At 38.1% G+C, this 27,481-nt stretch overlaps 1 protein-coding gene across 2 annotated transcripts; it reads right to left on the bottom strand.

Moving 5' to 3' along the window:
- Positions 1-583: 583 nt before the first annotated feature.
- On the bottom strand, positions 584-26,586 carry LOC130708339 (serine palmitoyltransferase 1-like). Of its 2 annotated transcripts, XM_057547885.1 has the most exons (9): positions 25,310-26,586; positions 24,842-24,971; positions 21,203-21,292; positions 15,455-15,562; positions 13,201-13,296; positions 12,747-12,843; positions 11,591-11,645; positions 750-911; positions 584-636 (listed from the first exon to the last, which is right to left on the bottom strand). In XM_057547885.1, exons 2-8 carry the CDS (start codon positions 24,890-24,892, stop codon positions 854-856), a joined length of 555 nt encoding a protein of 184 aa, XP_057403868.1. In that variant the 5' UTR covers positions 24,893-24,971; positions 25,310-26,586; the 3' UTR covers positions 584-636; positions 750-853. The 2 variants fall into 2 exon arrangements, with proteins under 2 accessions (XP_057403868.1, XP_057403869.1); XM_057547886.1 differs by lacking the exons at positions 584-636; positions 750-911 and having other exon boundaries at positions 8,920-11,645; positions 24,842-26,582.
- Positions 26,587-27,481: the final 895 nt, after the last annotated feature.

Here is a 27,481-nt window from a genome sequence, read left to right as displayed (position 1 = left end):
AGTGACTCTACTAATTTTTTCATCCTTTGCAATATGGATAACCCAAGAACCTCCCAAGTCATCAAGTGCTGTGTTCTTTTTTGCCTGACAGTTCCTTCCTCAATTTACCTCTTTCCTCTCATACTTTTTGAAGAAACAGCATGAAGGAACCAGACCACACTTTCAACACTTTGCTTAGAAATTTCCTCAGCTAATTATCCAAGTTCATTACTTAAAAGTTCTGCTTTCCACCGTAGCTACAGGACACAATTCAGTTAGGTTCTTTGCCACTGTATCACCACCATTGCCTTTCCTCTAGTTTCTAATAACATGTTCCACATTTCCTTCTGAGCCCTCAACAGAAAGGACTTTAACATCCATATTTACTAACATTCTGGTCATGATGGGATCCCCATTCTCTAAGATGATAGACATTTTCTCTACCATGCTCTTCACTTTCTTCTGAGATCTCACCAGGATTATCCTTAAAGCCCATATTTCTACTTGTAGACTCTTCAAATCTTTTTCTCTCATGCACCTCAAGATTCTTCCAACCTCTATCCATTACCTAATTCCAAAGCCACTTTCATAGTTTTAGGTATTTGTTACAGCAGCACTTCACTTCCTAGTACCAAAATCTGTATTAGTTTCCTAGGGCTGTCATAACAAATTACCACGAATGGGGTGGGAGAAAAAAAAGAGAAATTTATTTTCTTATATTCTGAGAGGCCAAAAATCCAAATTCAAGCTGTTTGCAGGGCTGTACTCACTTTGAAGGCTTTAGGGGAGAATGTGTCCTTTCTTCTTCCAGGTTCTGGTGGCTCTATTCATTCCCTGGCTTGTGGCTGCATCACTCTAATTTCTATCTCCATCTTCACATGGTCTTCTCCTCTTTCTCTGTGTATGTCTCCTCTGTGTTTCTTATAAAGATACTGTCACTGGATTTAGGACCCATCTGGATAATCTAGGATGATCTCATCTTAGAATCCTTAATTACAACTGTTACAGCCCTTTTTCCAAATGAGGTGACATTTACAATGCAGGATTAGGATTGGGATAAGACCATGTCTTTGGGGGCCACTATTCAACTTACTACAGCCTCCTTTCTTTTCTGATCCTACCACCAATCTCTCCCACCAGTTTTTCCCGAGAATGCTTCTTAACAAATCATTTTCACACATATCCTTGCCTCGTAGTCTGCTTCTGGAAAACCAAACTTGATAGAGTTTGTATCTGGAGCATCTACTTGATTCCATTAATCTATTTTATTTGTGCCCATTCTGATACAATATTACTTAAAAAAATAAATTACTTATTTTGAAATATTTTCAGGTCCATATGGCGTTGTAAGAAATAAATCAGTGAGATCTCATGTCCCCTTTACCCAGTTTTCTTCAATCAATCATAACATCTTGCAAAACTATGGTACAATATTAAAACCAGAATACTGACATTGATACAGTCAGGATACAGAAGCATTCCCTTGCCACAAGGATCCCTCATTTTGCCTTTTTATGGCTACACCCACTTCCCCTTCTCCCTCCTCAGTCTCTGTCCCCTGACACCCCCTAATCTGTTCTCCATTTCTATAATTTTGCATTTTTAGAATTTTATATAAATGGAATCATACCATAGGGGAAATTTTAAGATTGGCATTGAAATTTCAGCGTAATTCCCTCAGATTCATCCAGGAAGTTGCATGTATCAATCGTGTTTCCCTTTTCATTACTGAGTGGTATTCTGTGATATGGATGTTAGGTCATTGTTAGGCCATTGTTAGCTCTGCTCATTGTTAGGCCATTCACATGTTGAAGGACACTTGAGTAGTTTCCAGTTTTAGAGCTCCTATTAAGATTTGTGTACAGATTTTTGTGTGGACATCAACTTTCATTTCTCTGGGATTCATACCCAGGAGTGAAGTTGGTGGGTCATATGGTAATTTTATGTTTAGTTTTACAAAACCTGCCAAACTATTTTGCAGAGTGCCTGTACCATTTTGCTTTCCCCTCAGCAACGTATCAGTGATCTAGTTTCTCTACATCCTCACCAGGTGTTGTCACAATTTTTTACTTTGGCCTTTCTGATAGGTATGTAATTATATCTCACTGTAGTTTTAATTTGCATTTTCCAATTTTCATATGTTTATTTGTTATTAAATAAGGATGAGAGAGGTCTGTATATCAACCTTGGTAAAATGTCTATTTCTGTCTTTTGCCCATTTTCCAACTGGATTTTATGTTAACTGTTCAGTTTTAAGAGTTCTTTGTGTAATCTAGATACTATTCCTTTGCCATTAAGTGGTTTGCACCATGTTTTTTTTTAATTCACTGTAGTTTTGTGGTATTTTGTTCTGGTGAATGTAGCAATTCAGTTGGCTCATTATTTCTTATTCATAACAGTCAGTTCTTCTTTCATGAGGTTACATTTTCTTTTCATTTACTCTTTCAACTGATATTTAACCAGTACCCACTATAAGCCTAAGGAGATAGGGACAAAGAAGTGAACAAAATCTTCAAAGATCTTTTTCTTCCTGGAGCTTATATCCTACTAAGGGAACCAGAAAGAAACAAGACAGACAAGGAAAATATATAGTGTCTTAGATAGTGATAAATGCTAGAGAGAAAGTAATAAAGCAGGGAAGGGGATTATAAATTGTTTGCGAGGTTGATATTTTAGATCAGATGACCAGGGAAGGCTTACTGAGAAGTTAACTTTTGACTTAAATCCTAGTTGCAAATGAAAGAGCTAGCCATGCAGATACCTAGTCAATACTATTGTCTTTTGTGCTACACAGTAAAAAAATTTCTCGGCTCCTATGAACTTTGCAGGTAGTGAGACTAACAGGTGCAAGGCCCTAAGGTTGGAGCATTCTCAGAATGCTCAAGGCAGAATGAGGGGCCAATCTGGCTGGATTGGATTGATCCAGAGGACAGAAGAGTAGGAGGTGAGGTTAGGAGTGAGGAAGAAGCCTGGTCTTATGGGGATTGTAGGTCGCTCTCAGGACTCTGCCATTTCCCAGATGACATGGGGGCTGTTGGAGGGTTCTGAACAGAAGAGAGACATGCTCTGGCTTGCATTTGCCAGGATTTCTCTGCCAGCTCTTTGAAAATTGATTCATGGGATCATTTTAGAAGCAATGTATCAGCTAGGGTCTAACAAGGAAAAATAAGCCACTTGAGTGGTGAGAAAGCAAACCTGACACTTTGCTCTGAGTCAAGTTTGCCCTGCCTGAATTTCTTTAGCACTTTTAATGGCAGCTGCCACCTAAGTAAATAGCTCTGCTCAGGGGCAACCTCACAACAACCTACGTCTAACAAATATTGCTAGAGGCAGAATAAAGAGGAATCAAAAAAGGAAGAATCATGGGATTCATCACAGAGGAATAAAAATCTTTTGATAATTATTAAGAAGTGTGATATATAAAACAAACACTGATGTGGGTACTTACTCCCCTACTCATCCCCCCAACATTAAAGGGCCCCAAACAAGTCTGCTCTATTTACCTCAGTTTGGAGAAAATGGGATTATTTGAATGGGCTTTATGTAAAATGGTTGTGTCTCTTTTGCCTGATTGTTTTGTGGGAGTGAACTTTGTGTCTCACTGTGGAATGCTTCCCCTGCCTGGTATTGTAAGACAGGCCATATAAATCCACCTTTTGGGCAACGTCGTACGTGAATTGAAGATACTAAAAGAAGTCAATAGGGTTGCCTGATCCCACGTAGTGTAAGGTGGAAACTGGGGGTTGACAGGAGTAGTAGCGGAGGATTTTTATCCCTAGGGTGAACTGGTTTAGGGTTGACTTATGCACTCAGATAGAGGGCCTTTGTTGAATGCCTTGTGCAGATTTTTTAAAGATGTGGTACATAAACCCCGAAATTCTAGAACATAGAAATATTTTGATTTCCATTTTAGTTGTTGGAAATCTCCTTGATATAAAGAAGCAAGTGAAAGAAAATGTAATGGGACCAGCAAGTCAGCCTTTTCATATCATTTAGGCAGCAACCCAGTTCTTTGGGGAAATTGAAAACATTGTCTTGTAATCTCTACCTAATCAGAAATGTAAACACAGCTCATTACTGCCTAAGACTGGGCCCTGTGACCTCAGTCAGGTAGTACCTGAAACCAAAGGGGGGAAAAAGAGGGAAAGAGAGCTTTAAAAAAGTACAACCTGCTGGAAAGACTTCCTTGCCCCAAAATCTAATTCATACTCTCTGTAAAGATTTTTCAAGGACAAATGCAAATCTTAAAAGTCTCTTCCACAAATAGTAAAAAACCTTAGTCTTCTGAGCAGATAAACAGCTTATTCCAACTGTTATTTAGAAACTAGTGAGTTTTATATTGTACTACCTGATTCATGACTAAAGTTTTAAAATGAAGCTATGAGATCACTGGTTGTGTCTGTATGTCTGTGGTGTATGTTGGAGATACGGTATTTTTTTCTACCTCTGATAGTATTATTGAAATTAATTTGTAAAAGAGCTCTGTTTACTTTGCTTAAAAGTGCTTACAAATTAAATATTTTTAAATGTAATAGAAACCAACCCAAATATTTTTCAAGTTCATGTGATCCAGGATTAATCTTTAACAAATAAAAGTAAATTTAAGGTTATCAGTTCAATTAAAATAGGCATGTGTTTAGAGTTGTCAGCATTAAATGTAAAACTTTTATTTAACCTAGGTTTATTAAAAGTCAAGGGGGCTTCCCTGGTGGCGCAGTGGTTGAGAGTCTGCCTGCCAATGCAGGGGACACGGGTTCGAGCCCTGGTCTGGGAAGATCCCACATGCCGCGGAGCAGCTGGGCCCGTGAGCCACAACTACTGAGCCTGCGCGTCTGGAGCCTGTGCTCCGCAACAACAGAGGCCGCGATAGTGAGAGGCCCGCGCACCGCGATGAAGAGTGGCCCCCGCTTGCCGCAACTAGAGAAAGCCCTCGCACAGAAACGAAGACCCAACACAGCCATAAATAAATAAATAATTCCCAAAAAAATGTATTAAAAGTCAAATAAGTTTATGTTATCTCTGATACAAAATTTGCCAGCAAGAAAAATAGCTTGGGATGTTGATCGACTTTGTCTAATGTGTCCTGAAGTTTTCAAGGGTGATCTAAACATAATTTTGGGGAACAAGTGATGTAGATAAATGTAAGTAAGCTAAATCTTAAAAACAGCTTCCAAAATAATTTGGTAACAAAACTGTACAGTTTTGCTAAGTTAAATTAAATGATGAAAATTCATCGAATGTCTAGATCATTTCCAAATATGATAAATTGCTGAAATATTAATTGCTAAACAAGTATAAATGTACCTACTTTTTGTCTTCTTATTACAGAAAAACTGAATATGTTTAGATTTATTAGAAACACGTCATGTACCACATTGAAAAAAAATTATTATGTTATGAGGAAATGTATGTTTCTAGAAATTATGAAATGTATTCACATGTTTGCCAACCAAAAAATACTGGTATAACAAACAGGTCACAATTGCTCACTCCTTAGTTTTCACTAGAAATTAAGGTTTCTATGGGTTAAGAACTCTAATTAATATAAATAATTAAAATTATTAAAATTAATAAGGAAAACATCTTCATATGTAAGGCGAAAAAAGTATAAGGAATGGAAATGCATTTTCTTAAGGGGAAAACAAGTCATTTTGTCCTAAAAAGAAGTTAAAAAAAAAAGGAGAGAGAGAGAGAAAGGGAAAGCATAAGACAAAATTTGAATATACAAAAGAAAGGTGTTATAGAGGTTTACGGAAAAGAAACCCTGAGAAAAATTTTTGTGCGTGGTTAGGACTGGCTAAGAATAAAATAGAATAAATCTAGAATAAATATAATAAATTTAATTGAGTGAATGAATTTTAATATTAAAACTAAGCTGTTGCAAAACTAGAATTTGAATTTTTCTCTCTGTTAAGTGGACAAAGTTATCTTGCAATATTGATCTGTTTTTGATAGCAGATTGTAAAATTTCTTTACCTTTTAAATAATCTGTTGTAAGTTTCTGTATTTGCCTTTGAAATAGCTTATTGTCACTTCGGTTAAGTGAATAAGTATTCTTTCACAGTGACCTATGATCCTATTTGACCAAGTGTTTTAAACCTTTTGATATCTTTGACAAATTTCCCCAAATCAAATTCTAGATGAAGTCTTTTTGACCTCTAGCTAACTTTGAGGTTTTCAGAGGGCCCCTGAAAAACCTCAAAGAGAGATATTAAACTTATTAGGCTTATTTGGTATGTTAAATTACATGGAAAGCATTGTCAAATGAGTGATAATTTGAGATAAACCTTAGGTTATATTGTATGAATGAATGTTACTAATATAAATGTTATAGAAATTATATAAAATTCTTAAAACTCAGATATGTCCTGGTATAATATCCATCACAATTCTAGTTATTATTTTATAATGTTGTATGTCACAGAAATAACCAAATTTCCTTGTCAATTGCATTATAATAAGATCTTTAACCATACCATTTTAAGTATTTTGTCATTTATAGACAGTTACTGTTTTACTCTCATGCTTTTACAAAAATGCTTCATGTTCAAGAAGATTTATAGAAAGAATTTTTTGACATATATACCTTTCTGATAACTTTCAAATCATATACTTAACTGAGTAAGAAATTACAGAACTCTAATGAAAACCCTGATGGTTTCATAAAACTGCTAACAAAGATCAAGATCAATAAGAATTAATTATACCAAACTGAATGAACTGATGAACATGATCATAAGTTTTATGATTTTTCATCTGAACTATTACAGGCTTTTTAATCTTTGCTTTCCAGATATAAGGAAATCTTTCCTCTTAAGCTGACAATATTATAGCTACTTGGTAAATTATACATTTGTAAGTAGCATTGAAACATTTATCTGTTTTTCTCCCTACCTGATTGCTCCAGAATTTGGAGACTCTTCGTGAGTATTCTTATTTTCATGGCAATATAGTTATTTGTATAAGTTCACTAAGAATCTGTTCCCCTTATAACAGGACCCAATTGGAAACTTTGGCTATGGCTTTGGCTGGAAAGTCATATTTGAGAATGTGCATAGAATCAGATACAACCAGACAGCCTTAAGGAACTGAGGCTGACTTTAGGGAGCCATAAAATCCCTTGGAAAGTTAGCCTGGTACCCTGCTAACAGGTTCTCAGTGGCCTTACCAGGTGAGTAAGGAAGGTCACTTCCTGGCAGGCACAAGAATCTCAGAATATTTGGGGGACCTCAAGAAGAGAGGAATTCACCCAAATATATAGGTATTACAGGCAAGTCAGATGGCAAGTCCTTGGTGTGGCTTCATGGCTTCCTGGCCTCCATAGGCTAATAAAAATTTAATCTGGGATTCCTTGTGAAAAGTTCCAGTGAAGCAAATTTAAAATAGTCTTTATGGTCAATCACTATTCTTTCTGGATTTAAGTAATCAGGCTAGGTTTAATGAAACTAAATTTATTTGGCAAACAAATTAAATGTTAATTCAGCTATCTTTGTTAGAAATGAGGATGACTTTAGAGAAAAAAGTTGTTTTTCAGTAGAACTTTAATACACAGTCATGGGTATTAGATTCTAGTTCTGTTAATTGTCTTCAAGGTTTTGCTTTTCTACTCGTTAGCTGGTCTGGATCCTGAATTCTTCTAGTTTGCTCAAATCTTTTACTACAACTTTTCAAACTAATGTTTCCAATTTTTCTCCCACTTTGGACTTGGAATCGTTGAGAACTAAAACTGCCCTTTTCCTGAAGCCCTGTGAACTGAAACTGAACAACTTGAATAAACTTAAGAGAGGTTACCTCAATAGCCCATGTTTAGACCATCTCTGTGCTTATTGCTGTGTAAGGCACTCAGAAAGTTTACCTGAACACCTGATGACATCCTCAGAGACATTTCAAACTGCAAAAGATGCTTCAATCCTGACATCAAGAAACCTTCTGCACTGGCAGCAATCAGAACTCACTCAGACAGTGAGTTTATAACTTGCTCCAATCATTAACCATTGTTTTTCCTTTGTCTCTGTAGAAATGCCTCTTATTAAATACCCAACTTCTCACACCCTATAGGCCTAGCTTTGGGAGCCCACCTGCATCTCTGCTTCCTGAAATGAGTAACTGAACTGATCAGGACTAAGATACTGGTTCAGTGAGATATAAAGCAATCTATCAACTTAACTTCTGGACTGTGAAACTTAAGTTTCAAAAGTGGGACTACAGAGGAGCAAAATTTCTCACCCCAAAATGTTTCTTTGGCATGCAGATTATTTTGAGCTGAAAAAAATCAAAGCCCAAAAGACTCAGGAAGAACCTTTGACCTTCCTCCTAACTGCCTAAAGAATGTAGATAGAGGACCTGTTTCAGGAAGGGAGCTATCACCATAGATAACTATGGTATGAACTGGGTGTGTACACAGGGAGGAACCTAGCAGTGTGTTTTTTAAAATTCCTCTCTGTCTCACTGTCTCTGCAAGGCCAGCAAACATCTGTTTACCAAACAGTTGCTTTTCCATCTCCATGTAAATTGCCTTCCCCCTCTTTGAAGTCCCAAACTGCTACCCCAACATCCTATTTTGTCTTTAGCTGAAGATGATATGTAAGGTGAGGGTTCCTGCCATTTTGGTGAGTTATGCGGTTTTCCTGGGTCTCTCCAATGTATACATGTTATTAAAATTTTCTGTGATTTTCTCCTGTTAATCTGTTTCATGTCAATTTAATTCTTAGACCAGCCAGAAGAACCTAGAAGGGTAGAGAAAAATTTCTTCCTCCTGACAGAGTGAACCTGCAAAACCCTACACACCCCAACCTGGGACCCTAACAAAGGCAGAGCCCCTGATTCTTGCTAGGTTCTCTCTCTCTCTCTCTCTCTCTCTCTCTCTCTCTCTCTCTCTCTCTCCCCCCCGCCCCGCCATCCCTCCCTCCTTCCCTCCCTCCCTCTCCATGACCTCACAGTGTGGCCCTGGAGCTTGCCGTGTACCCTCCAAGACTATTCGATCAAATGGGCTCATCTCACATGTTAGGTGGAGCAAGTTGGTGAGAGAAGGAATGAAACAAAATGCTCTCTTTCTGGCTGCCTGGATGCTGAATGTCGCATTAAAGTTTAACTAAAACCAAACGGACAGAGAATTATAACTTGAGTTCAGAAAGTTAGAAGCTGTGTTTCAGAGCCTGTTATACTTAAAAAAACTCTTCTGGAGAGCACATTATTTACCATATTACTTTACCCATTTTACCAAATGGAAATACTAAACACTGGTCTAGGTCCTAGGGATAGAACAATCAACAATTCAGACGTGGTCTCCATCACGTGCTTAGTGTGGGGAAAGTGCTGGACATGAATAATTATCTGTTATAATTTAGGGGCTCTTCAAGATTCCAGCAAGGACCCAAAGTAGCATAGGCCGCTGACTTCCTCTCCCAAATGCAACCTCAGAGATGAGAGAAGCAAATCACTGATTAGAGGAGACTAAAAAAAATTACTTAGAACTGAACACTGAAAATACTTACTGCCTTTGAAATGTTTATCTTTAAGCTATTTATTGGAAAATAATAACACCAATAACCTAAATGTAAAAAGCTAAAAAAGAGTAAAAAAACACAATTCAATGAAACAAGAAAGCAGAAAAATAAGGGAAAAAAATCAATCAAAGAAAACAAAATATGAGTAACAAACAAAATCAAACTTAAAAAAACGTGCTGGGCAAAATCCTGGAAAGATTATCATAAGAATGAAAACGACAGAAACAGAAAATAAAAAGGGGAAATAATACAGACACAAGAGAGAGAATCACAGACTACACCCAGCCCAAAGGCCCCAAGTCTAGAGAGTCTTACAGAGGAGTCCTGCTCAACTTTGAAGAAACAAATAATCAAGCCTGGTCTTATACAATGGCTTCATAATGCAGGGAAGTGGAAAAATTGCTCAATACTTTATTGAGGCTACCACAACATTGATTCCTAGGTTATATTAGGTTGTTGTAACAAAAGATTATAGGCTCATTTAAATTATAAATATGGATATAAAAATTCAAAATCCTAACTAACAGTGCAGAAAAATATACTGTAATCAAGGAGGGGTTTACTCAGGAAAGCAAGGATGTTTTAACATCAGAAAATACAGTCATCCCTCGGTAGTCACAGGAACACTGGGTAGGGTGCAGGAGTAGAGGTGGGTTTCAGTAGTTTCAAGTGTACATGAGAGGTGAGGATGTGGAGAGGGCATAAACAACTCTGGAAAAAGACTGGCTACAAAGAGAAGCAGAGCAATGGGCTAGTTGCTAGAGGGGAGTATGGGGTCACGGGAAAGAAGAATTTAAGACAAGATAGGGCAGAGTGTACTTGAATGCTAATCAAATGACTCAGGAAAGGGGAGAGACTGAAGAGAAAGGAGAGGAGACAACCAAAGGCACTCGGTCCTTAAGAAAGGAGAGCTGTGATGGATGGAGGAACGTTTCTTTGGCTATAACACGAGGGAAGACTGGTTCGGATACCCGCAGGTGTACAGGTTTGTGAGGGAAAATGAGGGAGTTCCCAAGTGACAGCATGAGGCAAGGCTGTCAGCTAAAAGCGGGTGGAGTGAGACAGATGGTTAGGGATTTTGGAGAGAAGAAAAAGTGAGAGAGAGCTGGGAAAAGTAGAGGACTGGACTTAAAAAATAAACACATTAACACTCATAGAATAAAGGGCACCTGAGGTAGGTGTTCATGAATTGACAGTGACTCCAATGTGCTAGGCTGAGCTGGTTTATTAAGATTTCATAAGCTAATGTAACTGGAAACAATAATATCTCTCTACCACAAATCATGCAAGAACTTTTGTTAGGATCATAAGTCAGACCCAGACTTCAATTATTTCTCCCCCTACTTTATCTGGAACATCTGTGACCCGCTTATTTATTAACTGTCCTTTTTAGAAAAGTTTCTAGTTTCCATATCTGGCAATAGGGATAGGACTTCCACGACTGAGAAGGCAGGTTTCAACTTGGAAAGGCAAAAAGAAACCACAGGCAAGGTGAGATCATTTTCTGTAAGATAAGAAATCTGCCTGAAGATGTCACTAGCCTCAATGTTTTTCTCAATTCTAGAGGAATCTTAAAGAACTACTCTTGTGTAGTTAAGACAAAAGTAGACAGAACACTCGTAAGGTTCACTTTGATTTCACTTGTTTCTTTTTCTTGAAGTAACTTAAAAAAATGAGTAATCTTCTACAAAGCAGCATGGACAGTATGAACCCACTGTCATCTAATTACATCCTTTTACCCGTACAGATGTGTGGGAATTCTCCAGTGTTTATGCTGGTTATTTCTGGTGGCAGCATGTTGTTATTTCTTTTCATCTTTGTTATCTTCTGTACTACTGTAATATTTTACCAATGAGCTTGTATCATTTTTAGAAAAACAAAGTTATGATTTTTTAAAACAATGACAAAATGGATGCTCTGGCTTCACACACAGAGACAAATTTGAATGAACTGTGTTTTTGGTTTCTTAGTTGCAATTTAGACACACTGACTCAAGCCTATTAAATGCACTGAAAACCAAAGAGGTGACACTCAAAATTTTTCACAAGTTGTTTAAATGTTGTGCAGATAAACTTTTGAGTTGGTTGAAAATATATAAAACTCACCCTTGTAAAGCTTTATGAATTCGTTTGCACTTTTCCTTCAACACTGCAAAAATACCTGAAGGAAACAAATACATTTGATAGTACACTTGGAAGATTGGATATACTAATCTAAAAATGTTTTTCAAGATCCAGTTCATCAATTTAAAATGCAGCAAATCCTTCTGCCCACTAATAACACATAAATAGACAGCCAGTAACTCCTCTGAAGGTCCCCAACTTTCATCTGTGGCATATACTAGCTGGCACCTGCTCACCCAACTTTCAGCAAAATCTGGGATGAAGTTTTCCACAACAAAACAATGGCTCTGTTCTTATTAAGATACTATAAATTATCTGGCCAAGAACAAAAGGGTACAAATATATTAAATATTTCTGGACCCTAAACAATTTGGGAAAAAAATAGACACTGCAGTCATGTTTATGATCTCTTCTTGATATTTTCACTTTCTTTTAAGGAAAATCCACAAACTGAAAGATCTGAGGAGACAGGAGTGGCAGGGTATCTGACAAGTATATGAATGTGCACACAGAAACACTCACTTTTACTGATTCTCTGAATTAAAACCAATGCTGAATCTTTAGAAATTTATAAAATTTAAAATTACAAATACCAGGCCTGCTTTTCCATTTTCCTTTTAGTCTTTGGTGAGGAGGCGCTATCACAGCCCAGAACCACATTTTAAATTGAGTCGACTGCCCATTAAGCAAGCTTTAATAGTTGGTAAACCTGTATGGCCTCAGCACCAACTCATGAATCAAAGGCTGATGGGGAAAACTAGACAACAGTTATAAAATTATAAGTACCAAAAATTAGCATACTTCAGCTAATTTCTCAAAAAAACCCGATAAACTAAATGATGACTGGCCCAGAGCTAGTCCCTCCTTTTTCTGGCATCTCTGCCCACCAAGGGAGCGAGCTTTGCTTTGGCTCTGGCTTCATCTCCAGAAACATGAGAGAAACTCTAACCCGGAAACCCTGAGGCAGGGACAACTTCTTCACCATCATTTTTCCCATAAATTGCCAGATAATGTAATTCAGAGCCAGAGCTTTGTCTGGGAAATCATTTCCTCCAGCTAATTTCTCCAAAAAGGCAAACCAGCAGCATGGCTAACATGACTTGAAATAGCTTTGATTTCCTGGGTTTAAAGGTTATACCTGGATTTTCTTCCATGATGTTGAGGGCCTCAATTGCAGCAGCAGCTAAGAGGGGAGGTAATGAAGCTGAAAAGCAGTATCCCTGGCCGGAAAGTCGCTGAGAAGAAACAAACAAGTTATAAAACATAAACACTATTTTTGGCTCTGTTTTTCTTTGGCTAAAAAATCTAAAGGCACCAAATCTCTGCACTCCCTACCAAATAGCACGTACAAATGGTGAGGTGCTAAGACCCAGGCATGTACAGAAGTTATGTAACAAAACCAAAACTTTTTTAGAAAGGGAGATAATTTCTAAATGTAAATATTTTGAATGATTCTTTAACAAATCTACTTCTAAATAAAAATTGTGTGAAAAACTAAGTTAGAATGAAATTTTGTAATAGCGGTTACATTTTTAGTTGACCAGTGGAGCAACGGGTTTCAGTTTTTGCTTTTGTTTTTAAAAAGAACCCACCTGATGGTCAATTACGAAAGACCTGCCACAGCAGAAACCCCCAATAGAAGCAAGTGAATTCTCCATGTTGGCACTGATAAGATCAATATCATCAATCTGTCAGAAAAGAGGGACAGTGGGAGTTATTTCTCAATTTAAAGAAAAGGAGGGGGAAAAAAAAAGGCCAATGTCAATCCTAGAGACAAAATTTCAGCACTAATGTCAACATCTGGATTCAAACTACCTCCTTGAAAATAAAGGGTAAGTCATACAAAATCAATTGTTAAAAGGACCGATGTTTCATAGCCCACCTCTGAAGATGTCTCACTTTATACGTTTTTGCCATTCCATCATTCATCGACAATTTATTCACAGTGGAAGAGCTAGATAAAAGATGAAATCTAAAGTTGTTTGATACTAAACATATTCAGAGGTACAAGATAAGATCATTTCCTTGCTAAAACAGTGGTCTCAGCTGTCCTTCTCCATAGAAGGTACTTGAGATAAATAAAAAGAAATCTATCAGGGTTTTGAGCACTTTGGAACAAGTACTACATTCCATTTACCTTTTCCACCTTTTCAAAAATGAAATCAATTTATCCAAACATGATGGCAATAGGCCATCATGGGCTCTGACCAAAGTGGACCAACTGGGCAGTGGATGAACCTAATGTGCCCTCTGGGCTCCTGAGTACCCACGACCTTCTCAACGGCTCAGCACTCCTTTGGTCCTCACCGTCTGCTCCAGCCCCCAGCACCAAGTTCCATCCTGCATACAGTAGCCATTCTGTAATTACTCAATGATGGCCATAATAATGACTGGTCAGATCACATCTGGTGTTTTTCCAAGTGTTCCACAGATCCAACAAGGAAACCTGCGCACTCTTCTTCTTTTTTTTTAACCTTTCATTATGAAAAATTTCAAACATATACAAAAGTATAAAGAATCCCCATCACCAGATTCAATAATTATCAACTTACGGACAATCCTGTTCCACGTATAAGCCCCCTACTGCCCTCTTCATTTCTTTGGAGCAAATCTCAGACTTTACATGTTTTCATCTATAAATATTTCAGTGTGCATTTCTAAAAGATATGCCCTCTTTCAAAAACATTACCACACTTAAAAAATGAAAAATTTCTTAATATCAAATACTGAGTGTTCAAGTATCTCTGTCTCACAAAGCTTGTTTTTCACAGTATTTGTTTGAATTAGGGTCCAAATAAAGTCCATACATTCTGCACTCTTACTCAAGCCATTATAAATACTACCTCTGAGACAACTGCTGGAAGCAGTGAGAAAACGAGAACAGTGAAATTAGATAGTGCTTTTTCCTTCTTTAAAATTTTCATGCCTTAAAAATTGCTCTGGTGTAAATTTTACTTGAATTAATTTCCATTTATCTTAAATTCTTCAGTGCATTTCATTGCCAAATGTCAGTTTGTCTTTGAAGAGTATGCTTCAGTCAACTTGGTGTGATAGTCATTCTGCTCTACATTTTTCTCTAGGTCTGTATGGGTAGAGGGATGCAAATAATCTAAGGTGAGTTTATATTTTATAGTTCAACATTTTAACACAAGCTGCAAAACTTTTATGCACAAGATTTGGAGAAAAGCTTCCTTCACATCAACCACACAGCAGTGGGTAAGGGCAGGTTACACAGTGGTCGGTGAGGACAGGTTCTGCAGATGGGCCCACACTGTTCCTCTCCGAGGCTCTAGGAGCAAAACCCACTAAGAGTAGGGCTAGTTGAGGCTCATTTCCTTTCAGCAAGAGAAAACATAAAAAACTCACTCCAGTTGTCTGGGACCTTGAGCGGCTTTGTGAATCCATGCTGGTGGTATTTCTAATATATATATATATATAAATCACCCCCATACACACAAATAACAATACAGAATTTTAAATATTAGAAAGAACATCTTTTCACTGCTATGATACTTTCTAAAGGACAACTTAGAGAATTCTTACTGGTTTTAAAGAAAAAATGGAAGGCAAATTTAACTGTTTCTAGAGAAGAAACACGGAAAGCTGGGATCAAATGTTACCGTGCAAACAGAACACAAATTCTATGATTAGCCACTGAGTTCCAAGGGAAGATGGGGACCCTGGTCTGGCTGACCCAATCCTCTGTGGGCTCAGTGAAGTGACAGACACCAAAGCTGCACCCTGCACATCGATGAGGAACACTGTCTTGTGCCCATGAAACCTGCCCAGCAGGATGGAACTGCATGGTTACTATATGAAGGAATGTTCCAAAAAAGGAGAGCTTACATCGATTCCAAAATGTTCAGTGACTCCTCGGCCATGCTCCCCCAGGACTCCAAACGAAAGGCTTTCCTCCAGAAAGATCCTTGCTTTATATCTGTATTTTAACTTAACCTAAGTGGTAAATAAACACAACTTTAAAATACTGAAAATTCATAAAATTCATATTTGTGAATCTGCCTACTTGCTAAAATTTATTTGTAACCTCCAAATCAATACTTAGGGCATATGTGCAGGGTGGTGAAAAACTTTGAGTCACCTGAAATGCACCTTCCCAGCTGAGTTAACGGGCTACTGCTTCAGCTTATACTGCAAACAAGTGTCCTTCTCACATTCTGTTTACTGCCACATTTTTCGCATTTTGTGCTTTTCCTTGTGATTCTGTTGTTCACAATGGCCCCCAAGCACAGCGCTGAAGTTCGGCCCAGAGGGCCTCAGCGCAAGAAGGCTGTGATGTGCCTTACGGAAAACATGCGTGTGTCACATAAACTGCACTCAGGCCGGAGTTAGAGCACTGCCGGCTGGGAGTTCAATATGGCTACATCAACGGTGTACACTAAATAAGGTGTCTTTACCCAGAAACACATATAAAACACGGTTATGTACTGAGTAACTGATGAAAACGTGGTGACTAGAGGGTTGCAGAAAACTAACTCTGTATTTGCCCTAGGAGCAAAAGTTCAGTATTTGGTAATTCAGTATTTGCAGCAGGTTTATAGAACATAAATATATATACACACACACACACACACACACACACACACACACACACACATACACACATATACACACACACTTTATAGAACTACAATGAATAATGAAAATTAACTGTACTTTAGATGCTCTAAAATGATTCAATTTAACTCAGTAATATAGCCAGCACAATGCCGATTTTTAAAGAAAGAACTGTTAAGACACTATGAGTATAGACATGTAATCTATCTGTTAAATACTGGTCTGATTATACATAAAAACTCCTAGGGAAATGTTGTAAATATTCTTCCCTCAGAGGCACTATTCCAATTTAGATTCATTTTTTTAATCCACAAAAAGTTTTCATTAATATGTTTTTTAATCTTTTTTTTCCCCTTTGTTTTCCGGCTTATAAGAAAGTCCTTTCCCATCTAAGGTTTAGATGCATATTTATCTATATGTTCTTCTAATTATTTCATAATTTTTTTGGTTTATACATTGGGAGGCTGAACATATGTACAGATTTTTCCCCCTAGTGTTTAATTGATTTACCCTTTTATGATATGTATGTGATAAGTTTCACAGTTGAATTAAAATACAGTGATTATCAACCACTAAATTTTTATATATATAACATGAGAAGTTGGGCTCTTAAATCTTTCCATGGCTCATGTAATCTTCTCTTGTGCCAGAATCATAATTTTTTTTTAAAGTTTAATTTATTTATTTATTTATTTATTTATTTATTTATTTATTTATTTATTTATTTATAGCTGTGTTGGGTCTTCGTTTCTGTGCGAGGGCTTTCTCTAGTTGTGGCAAGTGGGGGCCACTCTTCATCGCGGTGCACGGGCCTCTCATTATTGCGGCCTCTCTTGTTGCGGAGCACAGGCTCCAGACGCGCAGGCTCAGTAATTGTGGCTCACAGGCCTAGTTGCTCCGCGGCATGTGGGATCCTCCCAGACCAGGGCTCGAACCCGTGTCCCCTGCATTGGCAGGCAGATTCCCAACCACTGCGCCACCAGGGAAGCCCCAGAACCATAATTTTAATTATTAAATGTTTAATTACTATGATTTTTTCCACTGAAACTATAGAAATAATGCACAGAAATATATAAGATGGGTTGATGTCTCATATCATGCGTCTGATAATTTATTTTTTAACCATCAAGATTTTACAGGCTAGGGCTTCCCTGGTGGCGCAGTGGTTGACAATCTGCCTGCCAATGCAGGGGACACGGGTTTGAGCCCTGGTTTGGGAAGATCCCAAATACCGCGGAGCAACTGGGCCCGTGAGCCACAACTACTGAGCCTGCGCGTCTGGAGCCTGTGCTCCGCAGCAAGAGAGGCCGCAACAGTGAGAGGCCCGCGCACCGCGATGAAGAGTGGTCCCCGCTTGCCACAACTAGAGAAAGCCCTCGCACAGAAATGAAGACCCAACACAGCCAAAAATAAATAAATAAAGAAAGAAAGAAGCTTTCATTTAAAAAAAAAAAGATTTTACAGGCTAATCTTGTGAATCAACATCAAATTGGGAGAGGGGTCCTCACTGGGCTTTTACCTGAATTTTCATTAACAATGAACAAACTAATTTGGGGAGAATTACATCTTTTCAATACTAATTCTTTCCCATCCATTAATAAGAGGTATTATATGACTGAGATAGTTTCTAAAAACCATGTTTTAGAAAATATTTAATAATATTATCCCAGTACTGGAACACAAACAGACAGGTAAAACAAAACAGGAATCCTTTTGTCAAACCCTAATTTGTATACTGTAATTTTACATACTCAGTACTTTAGGTACTTGATCTGTTCCTACACTTTACATTTTGTTTCACTGGCTGTATATTTGCCCATCAGTACTGATTTATTATTGTACTCCTGTAACATACAGTTCTAACATCTTGTGGCCGACTATCTCTCCTACATTATTCTATCAGTCTTTGACACTCACAAAAGGAAGGACAGGAAAACAAATCTCTTTTATTGACATTTAGGATGTATCTAGATTTCCTCAAGAAATAGTGAAAAACTTAAAAAATAAGATATGAAACCTTTATTTTGAATCCCTATTCAATTGATGGACTCAGAGATTCAGATTTTAATGGTCAAATGCAATGGTGGTTTATTACAGGAAAATCAGTGTAATACACCATACTAATAGAATGAAGGATAACCACATGATTAACTCAACTGATGCAGAAAAAGCATCTGACAAACCCCAAACCTCTCATGAGAGAAGCATTCAACAAATAAGAAATAGGAGGGAACTTCCTCAACTTGATAAAGGGCATTTACGGAAAACCCACAGCTAAAATCACACTCAATGGTGATGGCCTGAAAGCTTTCCCTTTAAAGAGCAGGAAGGACACTCACTCTTGTCACTTCTAGTCAACACTGTACTGGAAGTTCTAGCCAGAGCAATCAGGCAAGAAAAAAAAAAGAAAAGCATCCATCCTTGGAAAGGAAGAAGCAAAACTAGCTCTATTCACAGATGACATGATCTTACATACAGAATAAGATCCACAAAAATACTGTTTCAGCTAATAAGCAAGTTCAGCAAAAGTTGAATGATGCAAGATCAATACACAAAAGTCATCTGTATTTCTATAATTAGTAGTGAACAATCCAAAAAGGAAATTAAGAAAACAATTCCATCTATAATAGCATCAAAAAGAATAAAATACTTAGCATCAAAAAGAATACAATACTTAGGAATAAATTTAACCAAAGAGGTACCAGACTTTACAGTAAAAGCCACAAACAATACTGAAAGAAATTGAAGAAAACTGAAATAAATGGAAATACATTCCATGTTCATCAATGAGAAGACTCAGTATCATTAAGATGGCAATACTTCCCAGAGCAATCTAAATATTCACTACAATCCCTATAAAAAATCTCAATGCCATTTTTTACAGAAATGGAAAAGCTGATCCTAACATTCAAATGGAATTTCAAGGGACGCCAAATAACCAAAACAATCTTGAAAAAGAACAAAAATGGAGAACTCACGTCTTGATTTCAAAGTTTACCACAAAGCTACATGAATTAAGTAATTAAGCATGGTACTGGCATAAGGCTAGACATATAGACAAATGGAATAGAACTGAGAGTCCAGAAATAAACCCATATACCTACAGTCAACTGATTTCAACAAGGGTGCCAAGACCATTCAATGGGAAAACAATAGTTTCTTCAACAAATGGTACAGGGACAAATGGATAACCACATGCAAAAGAATGAAGTTGAATCCCTCTCTCACAGAATATACAAAAATTAAGTCAAAATGGATCAAGGGCCTAAAATAAGAGCTAAAACTATAAAAACCTCAGAAGAAAACATAGGGGTGTATCTTCATACCCTGGATTTGGCAATGTATTTCTTAGATATGACACTAAAAGCACAAGCAACAACAAAAAACTAGATAAATTGGACTTTGCCAAAATTAAAAACTTTTGTGCATCAAAGGACACTATCAAAGAAATGAAAAGACAACCTATAGAATGAGAGAAAATATTTGCAAATCACATACCTGATTAAGGGTCTAGTACCCAGAATACATAAAGAACTTTACAAAAAGACACCCCAGTTTAAAAATGGGCAAAGGACTTCTAGAGGCATTTCTCCAAAGATATACAAATGGCCAACACAAGAAAAGTGGCTCAACATCATTAGTCATTCAAGAAATGCAAATCAGAAATGCAAATATACTTCACACCTACTAGAATGGCAAAAATTAAAAAAAAAAAAAAGTATACATTGGTAAGGATGTGGAGAAACTGAAACCCTCCTCCATTGCTGGTGGGAATGTAAAATGGTACAAGCCACTGTGGAAAACAGTATGGCAGTTCCTCAGTAAGTTAAAAATAGAATTACCACATGATCCAACAATTACATTGCTAGGCACATACATAAAAGAGTTGAAAACAGGGATTCAAACAAATACTTGTACATGAATGTTCACAGCAGCACTATTCACAAATGCCAAAAGGTGAAGCAATCCAAATATCTGTTAACAAAAAAACCAAAATGTGATACACCCACACAATGGAATATTACTTAGCTTTAAAAAGGAATGAAGCGAAGAGTAGCCCCTGCTTGCCAAAACTAGAGAAAGCCCGCGCACAGCAACGAAGACCCAACGCAGTCAAAAATAAATAAATTTTAAAAAAAAGAAGAAAAAAGGAATGAAGTACTGATAAATGATGCCACAAATTGGATAAACAATGAAAACATTATAAGTGAGTGAAGCCATAGTCATATATTATATGATTCCATTTATCAGAAATATCCAGAATAGGTAAATCCATATAGACAGAAAGCAGACTGGTGGGGGCTAGGGGCAAGGAAAAATGCGAAGTGATTGCTTAATGGGTACTGGGTCTTCTTTGGGAGTGACAAAACGGTTTTACAACTAGCTAGTTGATGAGTGCACAACGCTGTGCACGTACTAAATGCCACTGAACTCTACACTCTAAAATGGCTAGTTTTATGTTATGTGAATTTCACCTAAAAAAAAAAAATCTCAATAGTCATGGTTTCTAAAGACAGTGTATTGTATCCCCTTTTAAAAAGCTGAGTTTTACAAAATACATATTATATGATTTCATTTATATGAAATTCTACAAAAAGCAAAACTACAGGAACAGAAAGCAGATCAACTTGGCTTGCGGCCAGGAATGGGGTACTGATTACAAAGGGGCATGAGGGACTTCTGGTGACAGAAATGTTTTATATCTTGACTATGGTGATGGTGATAGGGGAGTATACATCTGTCAAAACTTATCAAACTGTACTCTTAAAGTGAGTATATTTTATTATGTGTCAATTATACCTCAATAAAGTTGGTTTTATAAAACTCAGTCTTGATTACTCTTTAAAGGTCAGGGTTGGCATTTAATGTTAATCTACTTCCCTAGTATGATCAGAATGTGTTTATGATACCTATTAAGCAAAGCAATGCAGACATTATACATTGAAAATGGTCACAAACAAAAGGCATAACTGCCAAATAGTCTGAATACTGAAATAATAAATAAACATGGTTGCTCACCAATTCTGGAAGAGGGCAAATAGTTCCAGTATTCATATATAACCCCTCGACTACAATGAAACGTCGAGTTACACGAGCCTTGCGAGGATTCTTTAAAAGAAAAAAAAAATAGATGTTTTAAATTTCAGTAACTCCAAATACAAAATCTGTTATATGCTCTCTAGCACTTTCACCCTACAAGATTTATTCACCAAGATAAATCAACAAATAGATAGACTAAATCAATTTCAAGCTCAAGGTTTGAGATCCTGTTATTTTGAGATGAAAAACAGTGCTTTCTTCTCTCAGACATGTTTTCAGGTCACACAGTCAACTAGGAGGCCTCACACACAAACACAAACTGTTTAGACACCGAGAATACTAAAACACAAACAAAACCCTCCAAGCCCAGAATGACTAGGAAGGGACCCAAGGGAACTTTCTGGGGGAGATGGGGACGTTTTATGTCATGATGGGGGCCATGATACCTGGGCTACACAGGTATAACCACTGGTCAAAACTGTATAACTAGGACTAATGTATTTCAATGTAAATTTTACCTAAAATAAAAAGAACTCTAATGATGATGATGATAATCATCATCATCACAGAGACTGAGTGGGGAGTTAGGTGAAGGTTCAGATGATACAAGAGTGGCAGAATATTGAAAACAAAGCCGAGAGAAGGGTACAGGGGGCTTCACTATACTACTGTTTCCTTTGAATGTGCCAGAATTTTTCCTAATAAAAAGTTAAAAAACAGACAAACCCTGACCTCCCTTACTTACCAAAAAACAGATGAAACCCTTCTCCTTCCTGCCTCCTCACTACTGGTTCAAGTAAAACTGGACTATGCCCTCACCCAGTCATGTTCGGGGGTGGTGCAGTGGAGGGACTCTTTCAAGTAACACACACCTTCCCACACCCCACTGACGTCAAATCACTAATAAACCACTCCCACTGCTGAATCTGTAGATGTTTCAGGTACACTGCACTGAAAAAATTCCACAGAGTTTGCCGCCACCTTTCTACTCAAAGGTTTCTTGCCTCTAAGCTTCTAATGAACAACTAGAAACTCAAATATCAGAGCTATTCTTTAAGGGGTATTTTAGAACCCACAGCTGTATGTAATACTGAAAAAAGTGTCGGCTGAAGCATGCGAAAGTTTACATCATTCTTGGTCATCTTCACTCCGTCCCTAAGTCAAACCTGAGGCTGCGGGTCTGCTGGGAGGTCACAGCTGAGGACCTGGGGGCATCCCGCCTCTCCCTGCCTTTAAAACACAAAGTATCTTTCTTATGATCTTAAAATACTCAATGAAGGAATATTTTATTTTTGGAATATTCTTGGGAAATGGAAAAGTACAAAAAAGAATTTAACAAATGAGCTCGTTACACCACACACTGGTAACTTTTTCTTGTAAGTACAATATCTTTGTAAATTACCTTGTTCAAATCAGGATTTTACCGCAATCGTTCTAGGACCGGAGTTTTTAAAATATTATGTTGTGAACATTCTCACATTATTTAATATTATTTAAACCATAATTTTAATGGAGATTTAATATTCCACCTTGCAGATACACCGTAAATTATTTAACTATTCCCACAGTGCTGGATTTAGGTTGTTTCCTTCATTTTTTTTTTTTACATCACGTGAATACCCTTCGATCTCTGACACCATTTCTGATTCTCTTCTAAAGATAGCACTCCGGAGGGTATAGATATTTAAGAATCCCAGAATATACCTGCCCATTTACCCTCTAGAAAGGCTGTGCCAACTGAAGCTCTCCTCAGAGTTTTTGGAAGGCCCTTTGTACATCAGTGTGAAACTGATTATTACCATAAAAAGTTTTCCCTAATTGGACAGACAAAAACTCTTACCCTAATTTCTGTAACTGTTAGTGAGGTCAGACTATTTTCTATTTGCTCAGTTATCTGCATTTCTTCTATGAACTGCTGTTTTTACCTATTATCTTTTTTTTTTAAGAAGGATTAATACGGGATAAGAGAACTCTATAAGAAAAGGAATGAAAAAACATATGAACTCCATTAGTTGGGAAACTGACAAAAAGAGTTTGATCCAAACTCAGATTATTTAACCTACTTTCAAAGGAAATATAAGCATCTAAGTACAAAATATTTAAAAATTTAACATTTATTATTTCTGTGAAAACAAAATTAAAAAAGAATTATTTCTAAAAACCAAAATGTAAAGTAATTTAGAAAGCCTACTCTTGGCAGGAATATGTGGTATAAATTAATTAGTAAAAAGGTAAAAACTATAAAATGGAAATAAATTTTAAGATAACTTTATTTCTTGTTATTCATTAAAATAAAAGTTCCACAGATTATAAATCTTATACAACACACACACAGAACTTGAATATGTTGTCTTCCAAATTTGTACAATGCTAACTTGGCAAAATAACTCTACAGCAGACTGGTTCATTGGTCACACTTTCTAAGGCAGTGTTTTTCAATACGGTAGCATTCTATTACTGAATCAGAAAAGGGACATCTTTTTACAATCTGTAGAAAGAATTCATTGGTGGAACGGTCTCAATTTTAAGATTTTCCCTATACATTCTTCTACATTGTATACTTATAAAACACTGTCTGTAGCACACCTAGCATAAAATAGCAGAAGTCTATGCATATTCATCACAAGAATGTGTATAATCATGAAGTGCTGCTCTTAGGCTATCACCTAAACAAAGATGACAGAATCCAAAAGGAATAATTCAAATATCTGGAAAAATGGAAATTAACACAAAATTAAGGATGTGATGAGCATTTTTATCAGTTACTCTAGTAACGGATGAGTTACACTGGGAAAGTCCACTTGAAAGTGGTGTTTGAGACAAAGGATGTGGTGACCAGGTTCCCAGTACACTTCACACACAGTGGTTCCTGCTGCAGAACCACAGACCACAGAACTACCTTCTCTGTTCATGTTGTCAGGGGCAAATAAATGCTAATTCTAACAGTGATGCTTTGAACACGTTTCCTCTGTTCCACTCTCTATCAGAACAACAAGGAGCAAGTTCCACCTGCCTAATTCCCTCCCTGTCCCAAGGGACTACACAGGTGCTTGAGAAGAAGTGTAAATAGGTTGCAACGTAGAAGGAAACCATGCTTGAGGCAGCTGCTTCCCACAGGGAGCAGCTGCTCAGAGATCTGGGATGAGGTTGGGGTAGGGAGAAAGAGTCTTCACTTTGTTCATAAATTCATTAATTAAGATCTGCCGCCATGGTTTCTTCTGGTGAATTGATACATGATTTATTCTGATATGAATAAGCCTATTTTGAATTCACTAGATACATCTTGTTAATGCCCTAATGAGTTCTGTTGTTACTTCTGTAGAGTTGAGTGTACATCCCTCCACCCCCAAAATGCATGCTGTTTTTCTCTCTCCCTTTTAGAAAGCTGCCTAGATAACCTTCCCCCACATTTGCCATATATAATTATGGCAATGATGAGGCAATTACTATCAGGCTTGACTCTCTAATCTGAGGTACATTTAATAAGCAGAAACACCCTTATTTAATGTCCACATGTGATCCACAGGCAAGTTTTCATGACAAATTACCATTTCATTTATAATTTAGCTGGTTAGAAAGTACAAAAGAACTGTGTAATTTTCTTCAAAAGAATCATACCTTTTGATCTTCAATCTCTTGTTCTTTCAATAGTCGCTGCAGGTCATCCATATCATTATGGTTAAATAGCTTAATGTCACTACGTGATGCCTGTAATCCCTTCTGAATAGCAAAGCAGGCAGCTTTATCTCTGCAAGGAAGAAAGACCCACCAAATTGGGGTTTAAAGGGTCTTGTCAACATTCTCAGAAAAGGAATGCTTGCTTTTGTAAGCTGACCAACATCCACTTGTTAAACTGAACATGGCAAATAAATAAAACATGTTTGAACATTAATATATTATCGTTTGCACTTCACTCTGCAAACCTTTCCACATAACTACCATACTGATTCTGTTCCACGAAGCAAACTCTTGCCATATTTTGACCTCTGAGAAATCAGCATGCATCTTACTATACAGATGGCATATTAGTTTATTCAAAGTACTTTTCTCTTTCTGAAAAATAAATGAAATATTGGTGCATCTCACCATCAGTGGCATCTCTGATTTGACTGGCCACCACTCTGCCATTACTTTGCCATCAAAAGGAATACTGGGTTACTGACTCCACATAACCCAGGGGAGAACTCTGAGTCATGCAGATTAATCTTCAGTAAGATCTCCTAAATTGAGTTAATGGGGGGCAGGATATATTTCTTAAATTAAGTGTATTATTTAAAAGTACATGCAACACTTCTGCTTCTGAGAAAATAGACATATTTTCCCTATTTTTCTCACTGGGTATAACCAAAAATCCTGGACATCATGTATAAGACAAACATAAGATGATGCTGAAAAATGGAGAGAAAAGGCAGACCAGCGAGGGATCTGAGAAATGACATGAAACAAGTTCCTGGAATTTCCTAACTTGGAACTGATGCAGCTGGCAAACTGGAAATGCCAACAGGCGAGACAGAAAAGCTCTGACAAAAGTCTGCTCTCTGTAGCCAAAGGGACAGGAAAGGGGGCAGCCCAGCAAAGGTCTCTACTGCAGCCAAACCACAGAAAAACCTGGGCCTGTCCCCTCCACACTAGCAAAGGCTGAGAGGGGGACCCAGACTCTAGCCTTCACGAGGCCATAACAAGGCTCCCCAATACCCCTGTGGGAGCTGTCAGAGAAGGGAGCCAGAACTTGTATCTCTGTTGGGTAGTAACAAGTGGCTCCCACTGTGGTGTTAGTGAAGACCATGTGGAGAGACCTAACTTCCAATCTCCTGCAGGGAGAGACACTCTCCCCTGCCTATGGTTAGGCTGTGTTAGGGGAGGCTCAGACAAGAGTAGGACTCTCACCAACAACAAGAAGAAATGAAAATAACCCCACCTCAGTGTCAGTGGAGGCCCCGTGGGGACCCTGGACTTGTACTTCCACCTGACAGTAATGAGGCAGCAGTGCCCCCCTGCCCTTGTTGGAAGACTGTCAGAGAAAGCCAATTCAAACAGAAAGTTTAAATAAAGCATAAACTATAACAGCATAATATGAAACTGTTCATGTTTCACTTGTCATACCAATAACCAGAAAATATCAAACAATGGAAAAAAAAAAGAAAAAAAACAATTAACAAATGCCAGTACTAAGATGACAGAGTTGTCAGGATGATCTGATAATGACTTTAAAACAGTCATGATAAAAATGTTTCATGAGGGTGAACCAAGATGGCGGAGTAGAAGGACGTGCTCTCACTCCCTCTTGCGAGAGCACCAGAATCACAACTGGCTGCTGGACAATCATTGACAGGAAGACCCTGGACTTCACCAAGGAGGATACCCCACGTCCAAGGACAGAGGAGAAGCCACAGTGAGACGGTAGGAGGGGCGCAATCAGAGTACAATCAAATCCCATAACTGCTGGGTGGGTGACTCACAGACTGGCGAACACTTATACCACAGAAGTCCACCCACTGGAGTGAAGGTTCTGAGCCCCACGTCAGGCTTCCCAACCTGGGGGTCCGGCAACGGGAGGAGGAATTCCTAGAGAATCAGACTTTGAAGTCTAGTGGGAATTGATTGCAGGACTGTGACAGGACTGGGGGAAACAGAGACCCCACTCTTGGAGGGCACACACAAAGTAATGTGTGCATCGGGACCCAGGGGAAGGAGCAGTGACCCTGGGGGAGACTGAACCAGACGTACCTGCTGGTGTTGGGGGGGTCTCCTGCAGGGGCAAGTGGTGGCTCTGTTTCACCGTGGGGATAAGGACACTGGCAGCAGAGGTCCTGGGAAGTTCTCCTTGGTGTGAGCCCTCCCAGAGTCTGCCATTAACCCCACCAAAGAGCACGGGTAGGCTCCAGTGTTGGGTTGCCTCAGGCAAAACAACCAACAGGGAGGGAACCCAGCCCCACCCATCAACAGTCAAGTGGATTAAGGTTTTACTGAGCTCTGACTGCCACACCAACAGGGAGGGAACCCAGCCCCACCCATCAACAGTCAAGTGGATTAAGGTTTTACTGAGCTCTGACTGCCACACCAACAGGGAGGGAACCCAGCCCCACCCATCAACAGTCAAGTGGATTAAGGTTTTACTGAGCTCTGACCGCCACAGCAACAGTCAGCTCTACCCACCACCATAGCCTCCCATCAAGCCTCTTAGATAGCCTCAACCACCAGAGGGCAGACAACAGAAGCAAGAAAAACTACAAACCTGCAGCCTGTGGACCAAAAACC

The sequence above is a fragment of the Balaenoptera acutorostrata genome, chromosome 6 (assembly GCF_949987535.1).
Source record: "Balaenoptera acutorostrata chromosome 6, mBalAcu1.1, whole genome shotgun sequence".
NCBI classification, from domain to species: domain Eukaryota; kingdom Metazoa; phylum Chordata; class Mammalia; order Artiodactyla; family Balaenopteridae; genus Balaenoptera; species Balaenoptera acutorostrata.
Note: the sequence above shows the minus strand (reverse complement) of the source record. Positions and strands in the feature narration are given on the sequence as shown.

Excerpts from the sequence above, each read along its gene's own strand:
- LOC130708339 (XM_057547885.1), bottom strand. The coding sequence starts at position 24,892 with ATGGATGACCTGCAGCGACTATTGAAAGAACAAGAGATTGAAGATCAA. Across the intron at positions 15,563-21,202 it reads TTTGCCCTCTTCCAGAATTG|GTTAAGTTAAAATACAGATA; the intron begins GTGAGCAACCAT and ends TTTACCACTTAG. Across the intron at positions 11,646-12,746 it reads CATCATGGAAGAAAATCCAG|GTATTTTTGCAGTGTTGAAG; the intron begins GTATAACCTTTA and ends TGTTTCCTTCAG.